The 12912-nt window shown below is 50.0% G+C and overlaps 1 protein-coding gene across 1 annotated transcript in view; it reads right to left on the bottom strand.

Moving 5' to 3' along the window:
* Nucleotides 1-12912, bottom strand: part of ADARB2 (adenosine deaminase RNA specific B2 (inactive)) — a gene marked incomplete at both ends in the record, with an annotated part of 380379 nt that overhangs the window by 34314 nt on the left and 333153 nt on the right. Inside the window, one exon of the mRNA XM_082617254.1 lies at nt 6026-6140. Coding sequence (XP_082473380.1) covers nt 6026-6140 — 115 coding nt within the window. The remainder of the gene's footprint in view (nt 1-6025; nt 6141-12912) is intronic.

Here is a 12912-nt window from a genome sequence, read left to right as displayed (position 1 = left end):
CTGGTGATTTCTTCCAGACTAGACTACCGTCCATCTCTACAGTCCATCTCTACACGAGTCGGGAGTGTGCTGGCTGGGCCTATTGTTCTTTTCCCCTCTATTTTAAGGAGGGACATTTACCGTAAACAAGTCAGCATGCGTGCTACGCGGGGTCAGTGGAAAATCTATCCTGCATTTTGTGGTTTAAACCTAACAGTTTAAACCCCAGATTTAAGATCAATTGTCCATCATACTTCTTATTGTGGGGCACATCAGCCCCCATGGATCTTTTTTTTTTTTTTTTTTTTTTTGCGGTACGCGGGCCTTTCACTGCTGTGGCCTCTCCCGTTGCGGAGCACAGGCTCCGGACGCGCAGGCTCAGCAGCCATGGCTCACAGGCCCAGCCACTCCGCGGCATGTGGGATTTTCCCAGACTGGGGCATGAACCCGTGTCCTCTGCATCGGCAGGCGGACTCTCAACCACTGCACCACCAGGGAAGCCAGCCCCCATGGATCTTAATGCTTCTGAGCCTGTGTCCTGCGTCTCCACGGAGATGCTGCATCAACTTCACTTTTCTCGGCAACCACTTAGCAATCATTATGATTAATTCCTTGGAATCCAGATGATAATTTATCATCTTTCGTCACAGCCAGGGCTTCTGTTTAGGGTTTCTGTCCAGTTCATCTCCAGCTTATCTCCCTGTGCCCTACCAGGCATAAATAAAAGAGCCCGCTTTTAATTTTATGATCAAAGTAATTGCCAGTCACTCAAGGAGAAGATGGAAAGAAAGAGTTTTTGAATATGGGGAATAAAGTCCCTGAATCCTGCTTCTGCAAGGGCTCTGTGAAGATGGGCTTTCCCGAGTGCTCCTGGTGAACTGAAAGAAGTTTCACCTGTATTTAAACTGTCAGGATTTATCGAGTGCAAGTGGGAAAACAGTGTTTAAGTGCCCATGTTTCTCAAGCCAGAGCCCGGCATGGACCCTGCAAATGAGATTCTCCACCTCCTGTGCTCACCTGAGCAAAACGCACGCAGCAAACACCTCCTACAACTCACGACTCAGAAAAGTTTGCTAATGTTCCACTGCTGAGTTAATCTTCACGATTAACTTTACGATTTTCCCCAATGAGACAGGCCTGACCACTCTGCCCAGAGCGGCTGGCGTTCTGGATGGGGTTGTTCTGGGCTGTGTTCTCTCCTGCCCGATTTCAAGGGAGGTGCATTTCTTCAGGGCACTTATAAATCTCAGATGTTCATGTATGTTTAAAGCTGCACATTAACTTAAATGGGAAAGAGTATTTGTACAAGCCATAGCTTCTGCATATGTTTTGCAGGCCAGGCTAGCAAAAGACAGGTTTAAATGTAAACTTCTAAAAATATACACTAGGAAACTCTTCTTTTCTGGCTGTTTAATAACCTTAGAAATAAACAACTACATGGACAGATCTTCAGTATCACGCCCGGAGCAGCGTCCAGAGGCAACCTGGGCAGGAAGGACAGGAATCTGCAGCCGCATTTTAGCGCCACCCCTCCAAGATGTGAGGGTCACCCAGCCTCTTGGTCTTGGTGTCTGTACGTCTTAAAATTGGCAATAAAGATTCCCACCTTTCCCACTTCTCGGGGTCGGAGCAATCAACTGATTAGTGTATGTGAAAATGTTATCAAAATTATAAATTTCATATCAAATAAGAATCATTATTAACAGCTCCTCAAGAATCGCTTCCTCGTGGAAATGCCTGGAGCAGTTAGAGCCATCGCTTGACAACAGGCTCAATAATGTGGTCCAGGTTTGGGTTCGAGAGGGTGGTTTGCTTCTCCTCCTTTTCCAGCCCCCATGGGAAGGAAAGGGTTCCAGAGGGAGCAGATCTGTGACTTTGGCACGATGGAGGAGGGAGACCTCCACAGTCTGCTGGAGAAGAAGCCCTGGGGGTGCAGGGGAGTGAAATGCAGAGGGTGGAAAGGGGTCCCAAGTTCCAGCACAGACCAGCTGCCGCAGGGGCTACTCGTGTCCCAGAGAAATCGTGATGCTCCAAGTCAGGGCCAAGGGCAGGCAAGAGCCTGCGTCCCAGACAGGACTCATCACGTTACATTTTAATTAAGTGGCTGCCCCACTGGGCCAGCCTCCCAAGAACACAGAGTAAAAGGTAGATTAACAACAAGGAAGGAAGGTAGAAGCCTGGGGATTAACTCAGAATATTAAAAATTTGACAAAAATATGAATGAAGGAAGGAATTTAACAAATAAATGATATAAGGAAAAACTGCACAAATAAACAGCTTAAATATGTCAGGGAAGGACTTCCTTGGTGGCACAGTGGTTAAGACTCTGCGCTCCCAATGCAGGGGGCCTGGGTTCGATCTCTGGTCAGGGAACTAGAACCCACATGACACAACTAAGAGTTCGCATGCCACAACTAAGGAGCTGGCGAGCCGCAACTAAGGAGCTGGCGAGCCGCAACTAAGGAGCAGACCTGCCACAACTAAGGCCCGGCACAACCAAAAAGAAAAAAATGTCAGGGAAGGTGACTGGCTGACATCTGCACAGTCTTATGAAATTATGTAGCATTCAAGTAAAAAAAACCCTTCTCTTCTGTGGGCAGCGGTGGGGCGACCACTGCAACTGAATGTGTCAGACAGGATGTTTCTAGTCAGAGATACTAGATAAGAGATTATAGAAAAAACCCTGGAAAATACTGGGGGCAAGTCAGCTTGAGCTCAGCGTCCCCGAGCAAACACTTCCATGAGCAAGAGAACCAAGTCAAGACACTTAGGGAGACGTGGACATTCAGTTTCTCTCCTGCGCATTTTAATGGTGTTTCTAGAGACAGAAAGAGGACGGCGTGGATGCTGGGGATGGTGGTCCAGGTGGGAGGTGTGGGGTCCCCTTGGCCGGCTGGGCAGAGGCTCCAGCAGCGGGGGAAGCCGGTCTGTGCTGTGGGTGAGAAGGCTTGGAGGTCACGTGACCTCCCAAAGCCGTTTAAGAAAGTCTAGCTGCTGAACCACCCTTCAGTGTGATGTGGTTTGAGCTGGTGGTGGGGGCAGGGAGGACGGAATTGAACCCATGGGAGGACGTGCTCCTTCTGCAGAGATGTTCCCGCCACTGAGAACCGCGTGCATCCAGGAAACCACCTGGCTCTGCCAGGCGATTTACAGTGTCCTGAGTGGTGGATGCTGCTCAGTGGTTTCAACTCTTGGACTCACGGCACAGGGGAACTAGAGAAGACAGTTATGGTACAGAACAGAGTATACATGTCATTGGTAATGACAGTATAAAAATACGTTCATCGTGCAGAGAAGTCGGCTGGGAAACACGAGGGTGACTGATGGCCGCCATCCCTAATTTACAGAACAGGAAGTGAAGATGCACCATCCAAACTCGGCAGGGTGAGCATACACTTAAAACAAAGGTTTAAGTGTATACTATAGATACAATAACGAAAAATAAGAAAGTATCTAATTTTAATAGTGCGAATTGATATTTAGAATAGAAAATCTAGAAATATAGAACCAGTATAGTATTCAGAGTCACAAGAACAAAAATTAAAAATGATTAAAATGTCTGCTTCTGAGTTTGCTCAGGGCCAAGGGTAGGGTGGAGATACGGCTTGTTATTCGTAAGTTCTCTTCTGTTTGAGTTTTTACCAATGGCTGCAGTATTTTCATAAAGTAAAAACTGTTCTGTTCATAAGTATGTATTTTTGCTATCATATTTCTCAGAACGGTTACAAAATGGTCTTAGCTTCATTCATGAGAAGGACCTTACATGAGCTACTTGATGTGCATGAATTGGCTTCCCACCTAAAAATGAATGGGCAACGAGTCATGTTTTATTTCAAGATAAGTTTAATTTTATAACATTGTGATATATATTATAAAAACTAGAATAAGACACATCACTCCCCTCTTAGAGTTTCTTAGGCATTTGCTTGAATAACTGAACAAGAATTAAGATTAAATTGCCCATCAACTTTAAGTAAGTGAATATTTGAAAATATTTCTGTTAGTAATTTTGCACAATCCTCCCTAATCTCTTTTTAATCAACATGTTTATTAAATCTTCTCTTTATAACAGGAAAGTAAATTTCAGCAATTTATCCTTCCATGTTCATAAATTACTAATTACTGTAGGTTTACCTTGTAAAGTCTCATTTTCACGTAATACATTTACTTCCTTTAGATAAATTGCCTGCACATAAAACAGTGTATTACTGGTCACTTTTAAGTATCGTTTCCCCACCAGTCTTTGTAAAACATCACTGCTTTCCAAGGGAAGTCTGAGAGTAGCTTTCCAGATTTTCTGGAATTGAATTTCCCAGAAAAGTGGAAAGATGTTGGACCATCACAGCTATAGAGCTGGGAAGTATTGAAAAACTACTTACTAATCCTACTGATGTATGCGTTTGGGGTTGGAGTACATTGCACAACAAAGAAGAAATGTTGGTTGGTGCCTTTGCCCCCTCCCTCCCCCCATCCTTCCTTCTCTCCTTCCCATTCATCACTCAGCCCAAGTTAATTTAAACTATGTTATCCTGGAATCTGTGCAGAGAAATGCATGTGACACTCCAAATCTTAAAATTTGCCAAAGTTTGTGGCTGTGATCCTCCAGCCCTGCACGTAACTTCTTTTCACATCGGATCTAATCTCTAAGAGTCAGGAAGGCAGCGCTGGATCTGTTTTGTTCTCTGCTGTTTGCCCAGAAGCCAGGAGGGCCTGCGGCCGTGGCAGATGCCCAGTCATAATCTACGGAGGACACGGACCTGGCACGTCTCTCTAAGTGCTGTATGTACATGAGCACATTTAACCTTCCAACGACCCCCAGGTAGGTTTGACCATCACCCCCTTTTAAAGGTGGGGAACCGAGTCCCAAAGAGGCCAGCTGGCTCGGTCACAGCGCTAGTCACAGGAGTTGCTGGGTTCAACCCTGGGTGCCACCCCACTGCGTCCTGGATACCTTGTCCCCAGGGGGGGCCATGTCTGGCCTCCTCACCCATTACGCGTGCAGAATGAAGCCCGCGTCCGGTTGGTGGCTGCCGTGGCTACGTGGATGGAGCGCCGCCTCCAGCAGTCGTGGTCTGGACTGAGGGAGCTCTTAGCCCTCAATTTGGGACATTTCTTATTCTACAAAGGGGCAGGTGTTACCGAATGCAAGTGGATTGGGCAGGATGCCTGCCACCAAATTCAACAGTATCATTGATGGAACAGAATTGCCTTTGACTTAGAACATTATAGAGTAATTTTTACATTTCAAAGTTTTTCATGTACTTTATCCTAGGCACCAAGTTACAGTGTGATAAGGCATTTTTATTTCCATTTTACTAAGATGCCCAAAGTGGAAGGGTTAAGTCATATGTCCTGACCCCAGTGGCCTTGCACTTGACACGGCAGGAGTCCCCAGGCATCCAGAATGAGGGGAAAAACGGGCCAGTCGTCTGGCTGTTAGTCGACTTCTAACATCCATATTTTTGGACATCAGGTAGATGGTCTTTTTCAAGTCTTAGACTTGGTCTACACTGGCAGAGAAAGTGTGTGTCTTTGAAACCTAACTAGCCGCAAAGTCAATTATTTGTTTTCAATAATCATTCTCTGGTAGGTCGTTACCAGTTCGCCCCAAACTTTGGAACTAGAAACCGTTGAATTCAAATAACCAGCTAGCTAGTTATTATTAGTAGGTTAGTAGTGAGGTGTTTTCACCAAAAGTGACAGCTTAAAATTAAGCATCAGTTTCTCCCAGCCTGGCTTGTAAGAGCGGCCACGACCTTGATGGTTGGATGGACTGTTTCCTGCCCGTTCTGTCATCCTGAGAAGGGGACTGCATCAGTGAGCAGTTAGCGGTGGGGGCAGGAAGGAGTGTGTTCAGTCCTCTGTGTGTGTGGAGGCGGCTTTGGGGCAGCTGGTCATCTACTTTGTCACTGAGTCTGGGTCCTATCTCTGCTTTTCTTTCCATGTCTTCGTGGGGAAGACAGTCCTGGTTCCCAAGCTTGAGCCCACGCTAGGCTACACTCCTTCTGGTGGGTGAGGTGCCCGAGGGGAAAGCAAGAGGCATTACCTTGGGTCATGACGATCCCGGCGAGTGCCTTGTGGCGGGCGTGCGCTGACGCCAGGCCCATGGCCAGCTCGTGGAACTTCTGCGTGACCATCTGGGACACCGTGTCGGCGAATTCCTGAAAGACACAAGCAGCAGGCCTCTGTGACAGCTGCACCGCTGCCATGTCCTCCCTCCTCCAAGCTGCGACCCCATGGGCGTCTGAGGTCCCCCTGCCCTGTGGCGCCCTGCCACCCAGGCACTGTGACTCCCCCAGGCCTCGGGACATCAAATCTGCGGCCTCGATTCTGAGACTCAGCCCCTGGCGTGGCCCCTGGGCACAAGCCCCTGAGCCTATGCAGAACCTTCGGGTGGGGGGACCGTCCCCTACATCCCTCCCTGCCTTGCAGAGGCTTCCTGTGAGGGGTTTGCACACACACATCGAGCAATCGATTCCCACTTTCTTCTCTGTGTCACAGAACCAATTCTAAACTCCCCCCCATGTCCAGGGACTGCTCCCCACAGCTCCTCCACAGCCTGCTCCTTTCAAGCTTCTGCACACGTGCATGTGTACAAACACACATGTGCATGTGTGTGTGATACACACACGTGCATGCACGATACACACGTGCACATACACATATACACAGAAAGACCCATGCACATGGCACACATACCCATGCACACCTGTGTGTACATGCATAAACATATGCACACATACATTCAGACATCACGGGCACACACTTGCCACACACACACACACACAAAGATACATGGGATGTGTGCACGCACACAAACACCAAGGTGATGTAATCCCGGTTGTTGAGTTTTCTGAAATGACCCGTGTTTCTACAACAGCGGCACATGTGAGACTTGCAGGCCCGTGTTCCCCAGAGAGCTAGGCTGTCGACTCCCGCCTTCCTCCTGGTCCTGCGGCTGAAGCACCTGCAGTGGCCCCATCACTGCTTTTCAGTCGACGTTCACAGGCTTGGAGTCGGAGACCCTGGTGTGCGTCCATGTGGGCCCGGTTTCATATCCTCTGACCTCGCACGGGGGTTGGGGGGGGTGGAGAGCAGGGGCCCCATCCAGCTGGAGGATCGGGCCGCTTCTGCCGGTGTGAGCACGGGACTCATCCCCCCAACTCGCCGTTCCCCCTGGCAGGGTGGTCCAGCATCCGCAGGCCGCATTGCGGGGCACCTCGGTCTTTCGCTCTGGAATTGGGTTCTAGCGCCTTCGTGTCGCCTCCCGTCCCCAGGAGGCGAGGGCGGAGCTGGTGCCCTTTTCTCCTCCAGTAACTTTCCAGGCGCTTCCCCCGCACCTTCAATGGTCCTTTCCCTTCTTTTTATTTATTTTTTTATTTTATTTTATTTTTTTTGCTGTACGCGGGCCTCTCACTGTTGTGGCCTCTCCCGTTGCGGAGCACAGGCTCCGGACGCACAGGCCCAGCGGCCACGGCTCACGGGCCCAGCCGCTCCGCGGCATATGGGATCCTCCCAGACCGGGGCACGAACCCGTATCCCCTGCATCGGCAGGCGGACTCTCAACCACTGCGCCACCAGGGAGGCCCTCCCTTCTTTTTAAAATGAAGTTTCTGAACGTGCAGGAGGTGATGAGACTGACAACATGACAGAGGAGACATCTCATCCCTCTGCGTCCATTGGACGGGGCCCTGTGGGGCCTCAGAAAAGGACACTCCAAACCACTGAACAATGACATAAATTACACAGAAGCCGGCTTCATGCGGAAACCCAGAGGCCAGTGCGCTTTGCTCAGGGACGCAGAGCAGACCCGGTGCCAGCACCGCCTTCTCACTGTCCCCGCTTCGGCCTGCAGGGAGGTGCTTCTCACTACTGAATCCACGACTCTGCCAGGATGTGGCGGGGATGGCAGGGATGGGATGTCAACCCAGCAGCCTTGGCTCAGACCCTCCTCTCGAAGCCCCACTCCCTGCTTCTGGGGAAGTGGTTCTCTCTCCTGCGGAGCTTCAGCGGGATCAGCCCGTCTACAGGGAGTCGGGGCTGAGCACTGGCCGTGAGGAGACGCTTTACCAGGCGGCATCCTCCTGGGTTCCTGGCGCCCTGGTGGAGCCATTCCAGGAGAAGTTGACGCAGAACAAATCAGAGCTTGTTTCTGACTCTCGTGGTTACGCGGATGAAGGGTCCCTCCCCTCCCTCTGCCTGGCGAGGCGGGTGGGGCAGTGGATGGAGGTGGGTTGGGTTGTCCAGTCTCTCCAAGGGTGACAAGGACCTCTGCTAGTGGACATGACCTCGGACCCAGCAAACCTCCCGTGAAAGGGCTGCACCCCCAAGGGGTGCCCGGGGTTGGGGGGCTGCCCCACCGGCCAGTCAGGACCCTGGCCTGTCCCAGCAGGCCTGACCCTGGGGTTGGGCTCCTGGCCTGCATCTAGTCCATTGTGCCCCGTCTCTTAAAACCGTCCTCGGCTGAGGACACTGTTTTCCATCACCACAGCCCTCGGCGCGGAGCTGGTCCTAGAACCCCGTGCAGCGTCTGTTTGGGGCTTTGTCTGTATCTTGTGCTTCCCCAGCAGCTCCATGTTTTTAATGACAGAGCCCCAGCTCTACGCACATTCGAGGTAGGGGTGTGGCTTGTACGCATCTCACACTTTCTTCGTCCTGCCGTGGACGTGTGGTCCCGTGTGTGTCAGTGATGACGCACATCTCGGATGGCTGACTGTCTGCACCCACGACCTTTCCAGGGATGGCAGAACACACACACACTGGCTGGTGGAAGGGTAGACATTTCAGGAAAAAATTAGTGATGTTTCTTCACCCGTCGTTCTGGTTATTTTCTGACTCTAACATGCTGTCTTAGTCGGCTGAGCTGCCGCCACCAGCACCACAGGCCACGCATCCTCGAGGGCTTCCCTGGTGCCCCACCCACACCCAGGTTGAGGGGACCATGGCTGGGTTCCAGAGCTGCCCGCCTGCACCTCTGAACCACCCATGCTCCATCAAGACCTTTTTTAAAAAAATCTCCTCCCCTTTAATCCTTTTTTTCTTTATCCTTTTTTTTAGGGGTCTTGACATTTATGTTAAGCATGTTTCTCAGTTAACATTTTATAAAGGTGAATTGAAAAAGAAAAAAGCAAAGATTTCTTTAACTTTTCTTACTTTGGGTGAAGGACAATCTAATTAAGATGTAGAGGGGTATTTCGTTGGTTAAAATTTATCTCTGGTATTTAACCAGTATTACTTCCTAGGACTGCTTTGAAAAGTCTTGCTTATAGTTTTGCCAGGGGGAATTTTATGGAATGTTTATATATTGCACTATGACCCTTAGCTTTTCTGGGTTTAAAAGTCAAAGGAAGAGAATCACGAATAACCATATCCATCGGAAAAAGAGCATCTCCTCTATTACAGGGACCCAAGCTGTCTCTTTACAGACCTTCTGGAGTCTTTGGGAAATGAACAGTTTTTGGTTTTGGAAAAGGCTGGAGAAACGCAGTCTGTGAGCTTTTCTGCTCCGAGGCCCCCTTTCCCCCAACAAAGCCCGCCTCTCCCCTGCCTCTCCCTGGCACCCCATCTACTGCACCACAGCTATTTTCAGTGATTGGCTTTAATTAAATCACATACATGATTACAGCTGTATGTAGTTCTTCATAGTTGGATTTGTGTATGTAAGTGACGTTGTCATTGATTACATGGGGTGTTAAGAAGCCAGGTAGAAACTTGGAATTCATGCAGGGAGATGCAAACCTAACGTCTAATTTAATAGTAGGAATTTTTTATGTTTTAATCACTTGGGATTTAATATATACAGTCAACTTTGGTTACTGTGAACCCAACTAATCAAACCCTGAGATAATTTGATTTTTTCCCACCTGGCACTTGGTTTATGATAGAAGCAGCTAAATGCTCAAAAGCAAGCTTGCATCGAGAATTATTTTTATAAATTCAAATTCCAGGACACATCTGCGGGCTGTGTGGAGTTCCTTCAGTCTCCTAGGGTGGAGACGTGTGTCCCAACTAACAGCAAACTACTTAAAGTATATTTTTTGAGCGCCCAGGCCGAGCGGTCCTGCATCACTGCTTTCTGGTCTAGTCCATCCTGGGTGGGAGAGGAGGGATCCTACAGAGATCCCACATCTGGCTTAGGTCAGCCCTTGGGCACAAGCACAGTGAGAGTCGTGGTGGTGAAGCCCCCCCTGGAAACCTCAGGGTGGGTGGTCTGACCATCAGGACAGTGAACAGGGGAGGGCCCGGGTCGGGCAGGAGAGGCTGGACCTGGGGACAGTTGAGAAGCCAGCTTTGTTATATCGAAAGCCCTATGCAGGGAGTCTCTAAAGATGCACTCCAAAAGTCCCGAATAGTGCGCTGAAGTGTCATTTGCAACATAAATTCTTTGTTAAATATGAAAAAGAGAGACATCCAGTTGTACTCATTACTGCTGGTGATTTAACGATTTAGAAAATGCCTCTGAAGGTCCCCTGGTAGCAGGAGAGCATTACTGTGTCTTCTACAAGTTGGTCACGGCCTCTCTGAGCACTTAAGTGGCGGGGATGTGTGATCTCCTGAAGGCGCCTCCCCCTGGAGGCCTCCGGACCCCGTCCCAGCTTTTCTCAGGGAAGGAACAGATGGAGTGGATGGGACTGGGGGCTGTAGAATCTGCAGTGCTGCCCCAAGTCCCTGCAGGGGCCCGATGAGCCTTGGTCTGATATCAGTCGATGCTGTTCATGCAGAAATTGGCACAGGCTGGACATTTGGACCAGAAATGATCAGAGGAGACAGGATCTGGCTTCTGGTTAAATCATGGTGATAATCAGGTGCTCTGCTGACAAAGGTTAAGTGGGGAAGTTGGCCCCGCATTTAATGAGCTGTGTGTTACTGTACTTAACGAAAAACAGGAACGGGAGGCTACCTAGGCTTCTGCGTGTTGTGGTCTGCACGCTGCCTGTCAGCCCTATTACCATGGCAAATTAACAGCATTATTTAAATAGGAAAACAAACTTTAAATAGGAACACCAAAAGACTCAAACTCTACTCATTTCCAACACTAATATTTTGAAAAGCTTACGTAAATAAAATGTGTTCAGATTTGCAGTAGCAGTCCTCAGGGTAAAATTGACATTCAGCCAAAGTGGTGAGGATATTAAAATCGATAGATTATGAGGGAGAGAGCCGTCAGTAAATATTTTCCTGTTGAAATCCCGTCTTTGGGTTTATACTGCTGAAATATCAGAAAGGTTAGATTTGCATATGGACGGGGCCAGGAGGGACCTGGGACACCCCGTGCCCTTCCTATCCACCTTGTCTGCAGCACACGACGGTGGGCGGGCGCCCTGGAAGTGGGCGTGCCAGGGGCCTAGGGAGTGGGGTCATGTGCCCCCGCTGTTGGGACTCATCCTCCATAAAGCACGGCCAACTTGTGCTCCTTCTTGGCTGTCCACGCGGCCAGAACCGGGAAGGCAGGAGAAATGCTGGCAGGATGGTCATCCGGCCACCGGACAGCAGTACACAGCTCAGAGGGATCCCAGTGAATGGGAGAGGATCTTCCCCACCCTCCATCTCAATACTCCTTCGTGCGTCCGGGGAAAAGCCCATCTCCAGGTCTTGGTAATGACCCCTGTTTGTTGACAATGGCAATAAAGCCTCAATCAATTTCAAAGTCAGGGACTGGTGAACACGTGTCCCACTAAATAACTCAAGTTACCTGACTACTCAATTATTCTATATCTCAAGTTACTGAGAGGCCAATAACAAATTTGAAGGAAGGCATGAAAGATGGAAGCCCTTTACCCCCCCTTCCATGGCATCGTGGGAAAAGCTCTGAACTTGGCATCAGAGGACAGGCTTGAGTTCCTTCACACCCTCTCTGAATTGTTCAACCACCACCGGGCAGTTAGCATCTCTGAGTCCTCGGTCTCCTTTCTGTAAAAGAGGCACTGTAAGAATTACCTGTAAAGTCCACGATCCTGAATCTTAGCAGGGAGACCCAGGCCTGCAGCATCCTCCTAGAACACGTCTAGATGACGTTTTCTTTCCAGTGTTGCCAGAAGCAGTTGCTCCATGGGCACCAGGGGCTGCGTGGAAGCGGAAGTACACGGAGGCTGGAGGACCCCTCTTCAGGGTTGGCCCCTGCCTGTCGTGGGCAACAGGGAGGTAACTGCACGACACTGCCCCTCAGTGTCCTGTGGCTGTTCCCAGCTCGGGTGTTTCAGTGCGACGGCCCCGAGCCTAGGAGGTGCGCATCCTGGCAGACAGTGTTTTCCAAAGATGGTTGCACCCTTGTCTCCCACGCTACTGGCTCTTCTCACCAGTGATCTCCACCTGCCACCTGCCTCCTATCCAGTAGGCTGCGCGTCCTCTCCTCGGAGATGTCTCACCCGCAGGGTGAGAGGGACGGTGGACCGTGAACGCATGCATCTGTGTCTGGGTCCTGGATGTGACCTCTCGGGATGCAGCTGGGTGTAGCCCCATGGAGAGGCCGTGGGTGAGCTTCCCTGGGAGGGTCCTCGGCCCGCAGTGACCTGTGGAGCACAGCCCAAATGACAGCGCAAGAGCAAGACGCACGATGGTGTGTTTTTGAGCTGTTGGGTTTGGTGTGGTTTGTGACACAATGACAGCGCCTAAAGCAGATGTGGCGAAGGTGCTGCTAGACCGTGATGGGCAGTTTGGCAGAGGGCTTGGATCAGGCCACTCCTGGCGTTGCTACCTAACAGCAGCCTGACTTTGCGAACATTATTTGGCCTGGACGTTCTCACCTCTCCAACAGGAATAGTGCCTGGGTCATGGGATTTTTATGGGGTGAAACGAGAGCCCAGAAGTAGATGCTGAAAATAGTACCTGGTACTGAAAACTCAGTGTCGAATCTGCCAGCATTAAGTGTTTTGTTATTATCGTCCAAACTGTGTGTACACAGTGCTTCCGCGAGACGGTACAGAGATACCTCTC

This window comes from Mesoplodon mirus (assembly GCF_964341445.2).
Source record: "Mesoplodon mirus genome assembly, chromosome: 4".
Classification (NCBI taxonomy): Eukaryota; Metazoa; Chordata; class Mammalia; order Artiodactyla; family Ziphiidae; genus Mesoplodon; species Mesoplodon mirus.
The sequence above is the reverse complement of the archived record's forward strand: the minus strand, read 5'-3'. Positions and strand labels throughout refer to the sequence as shown.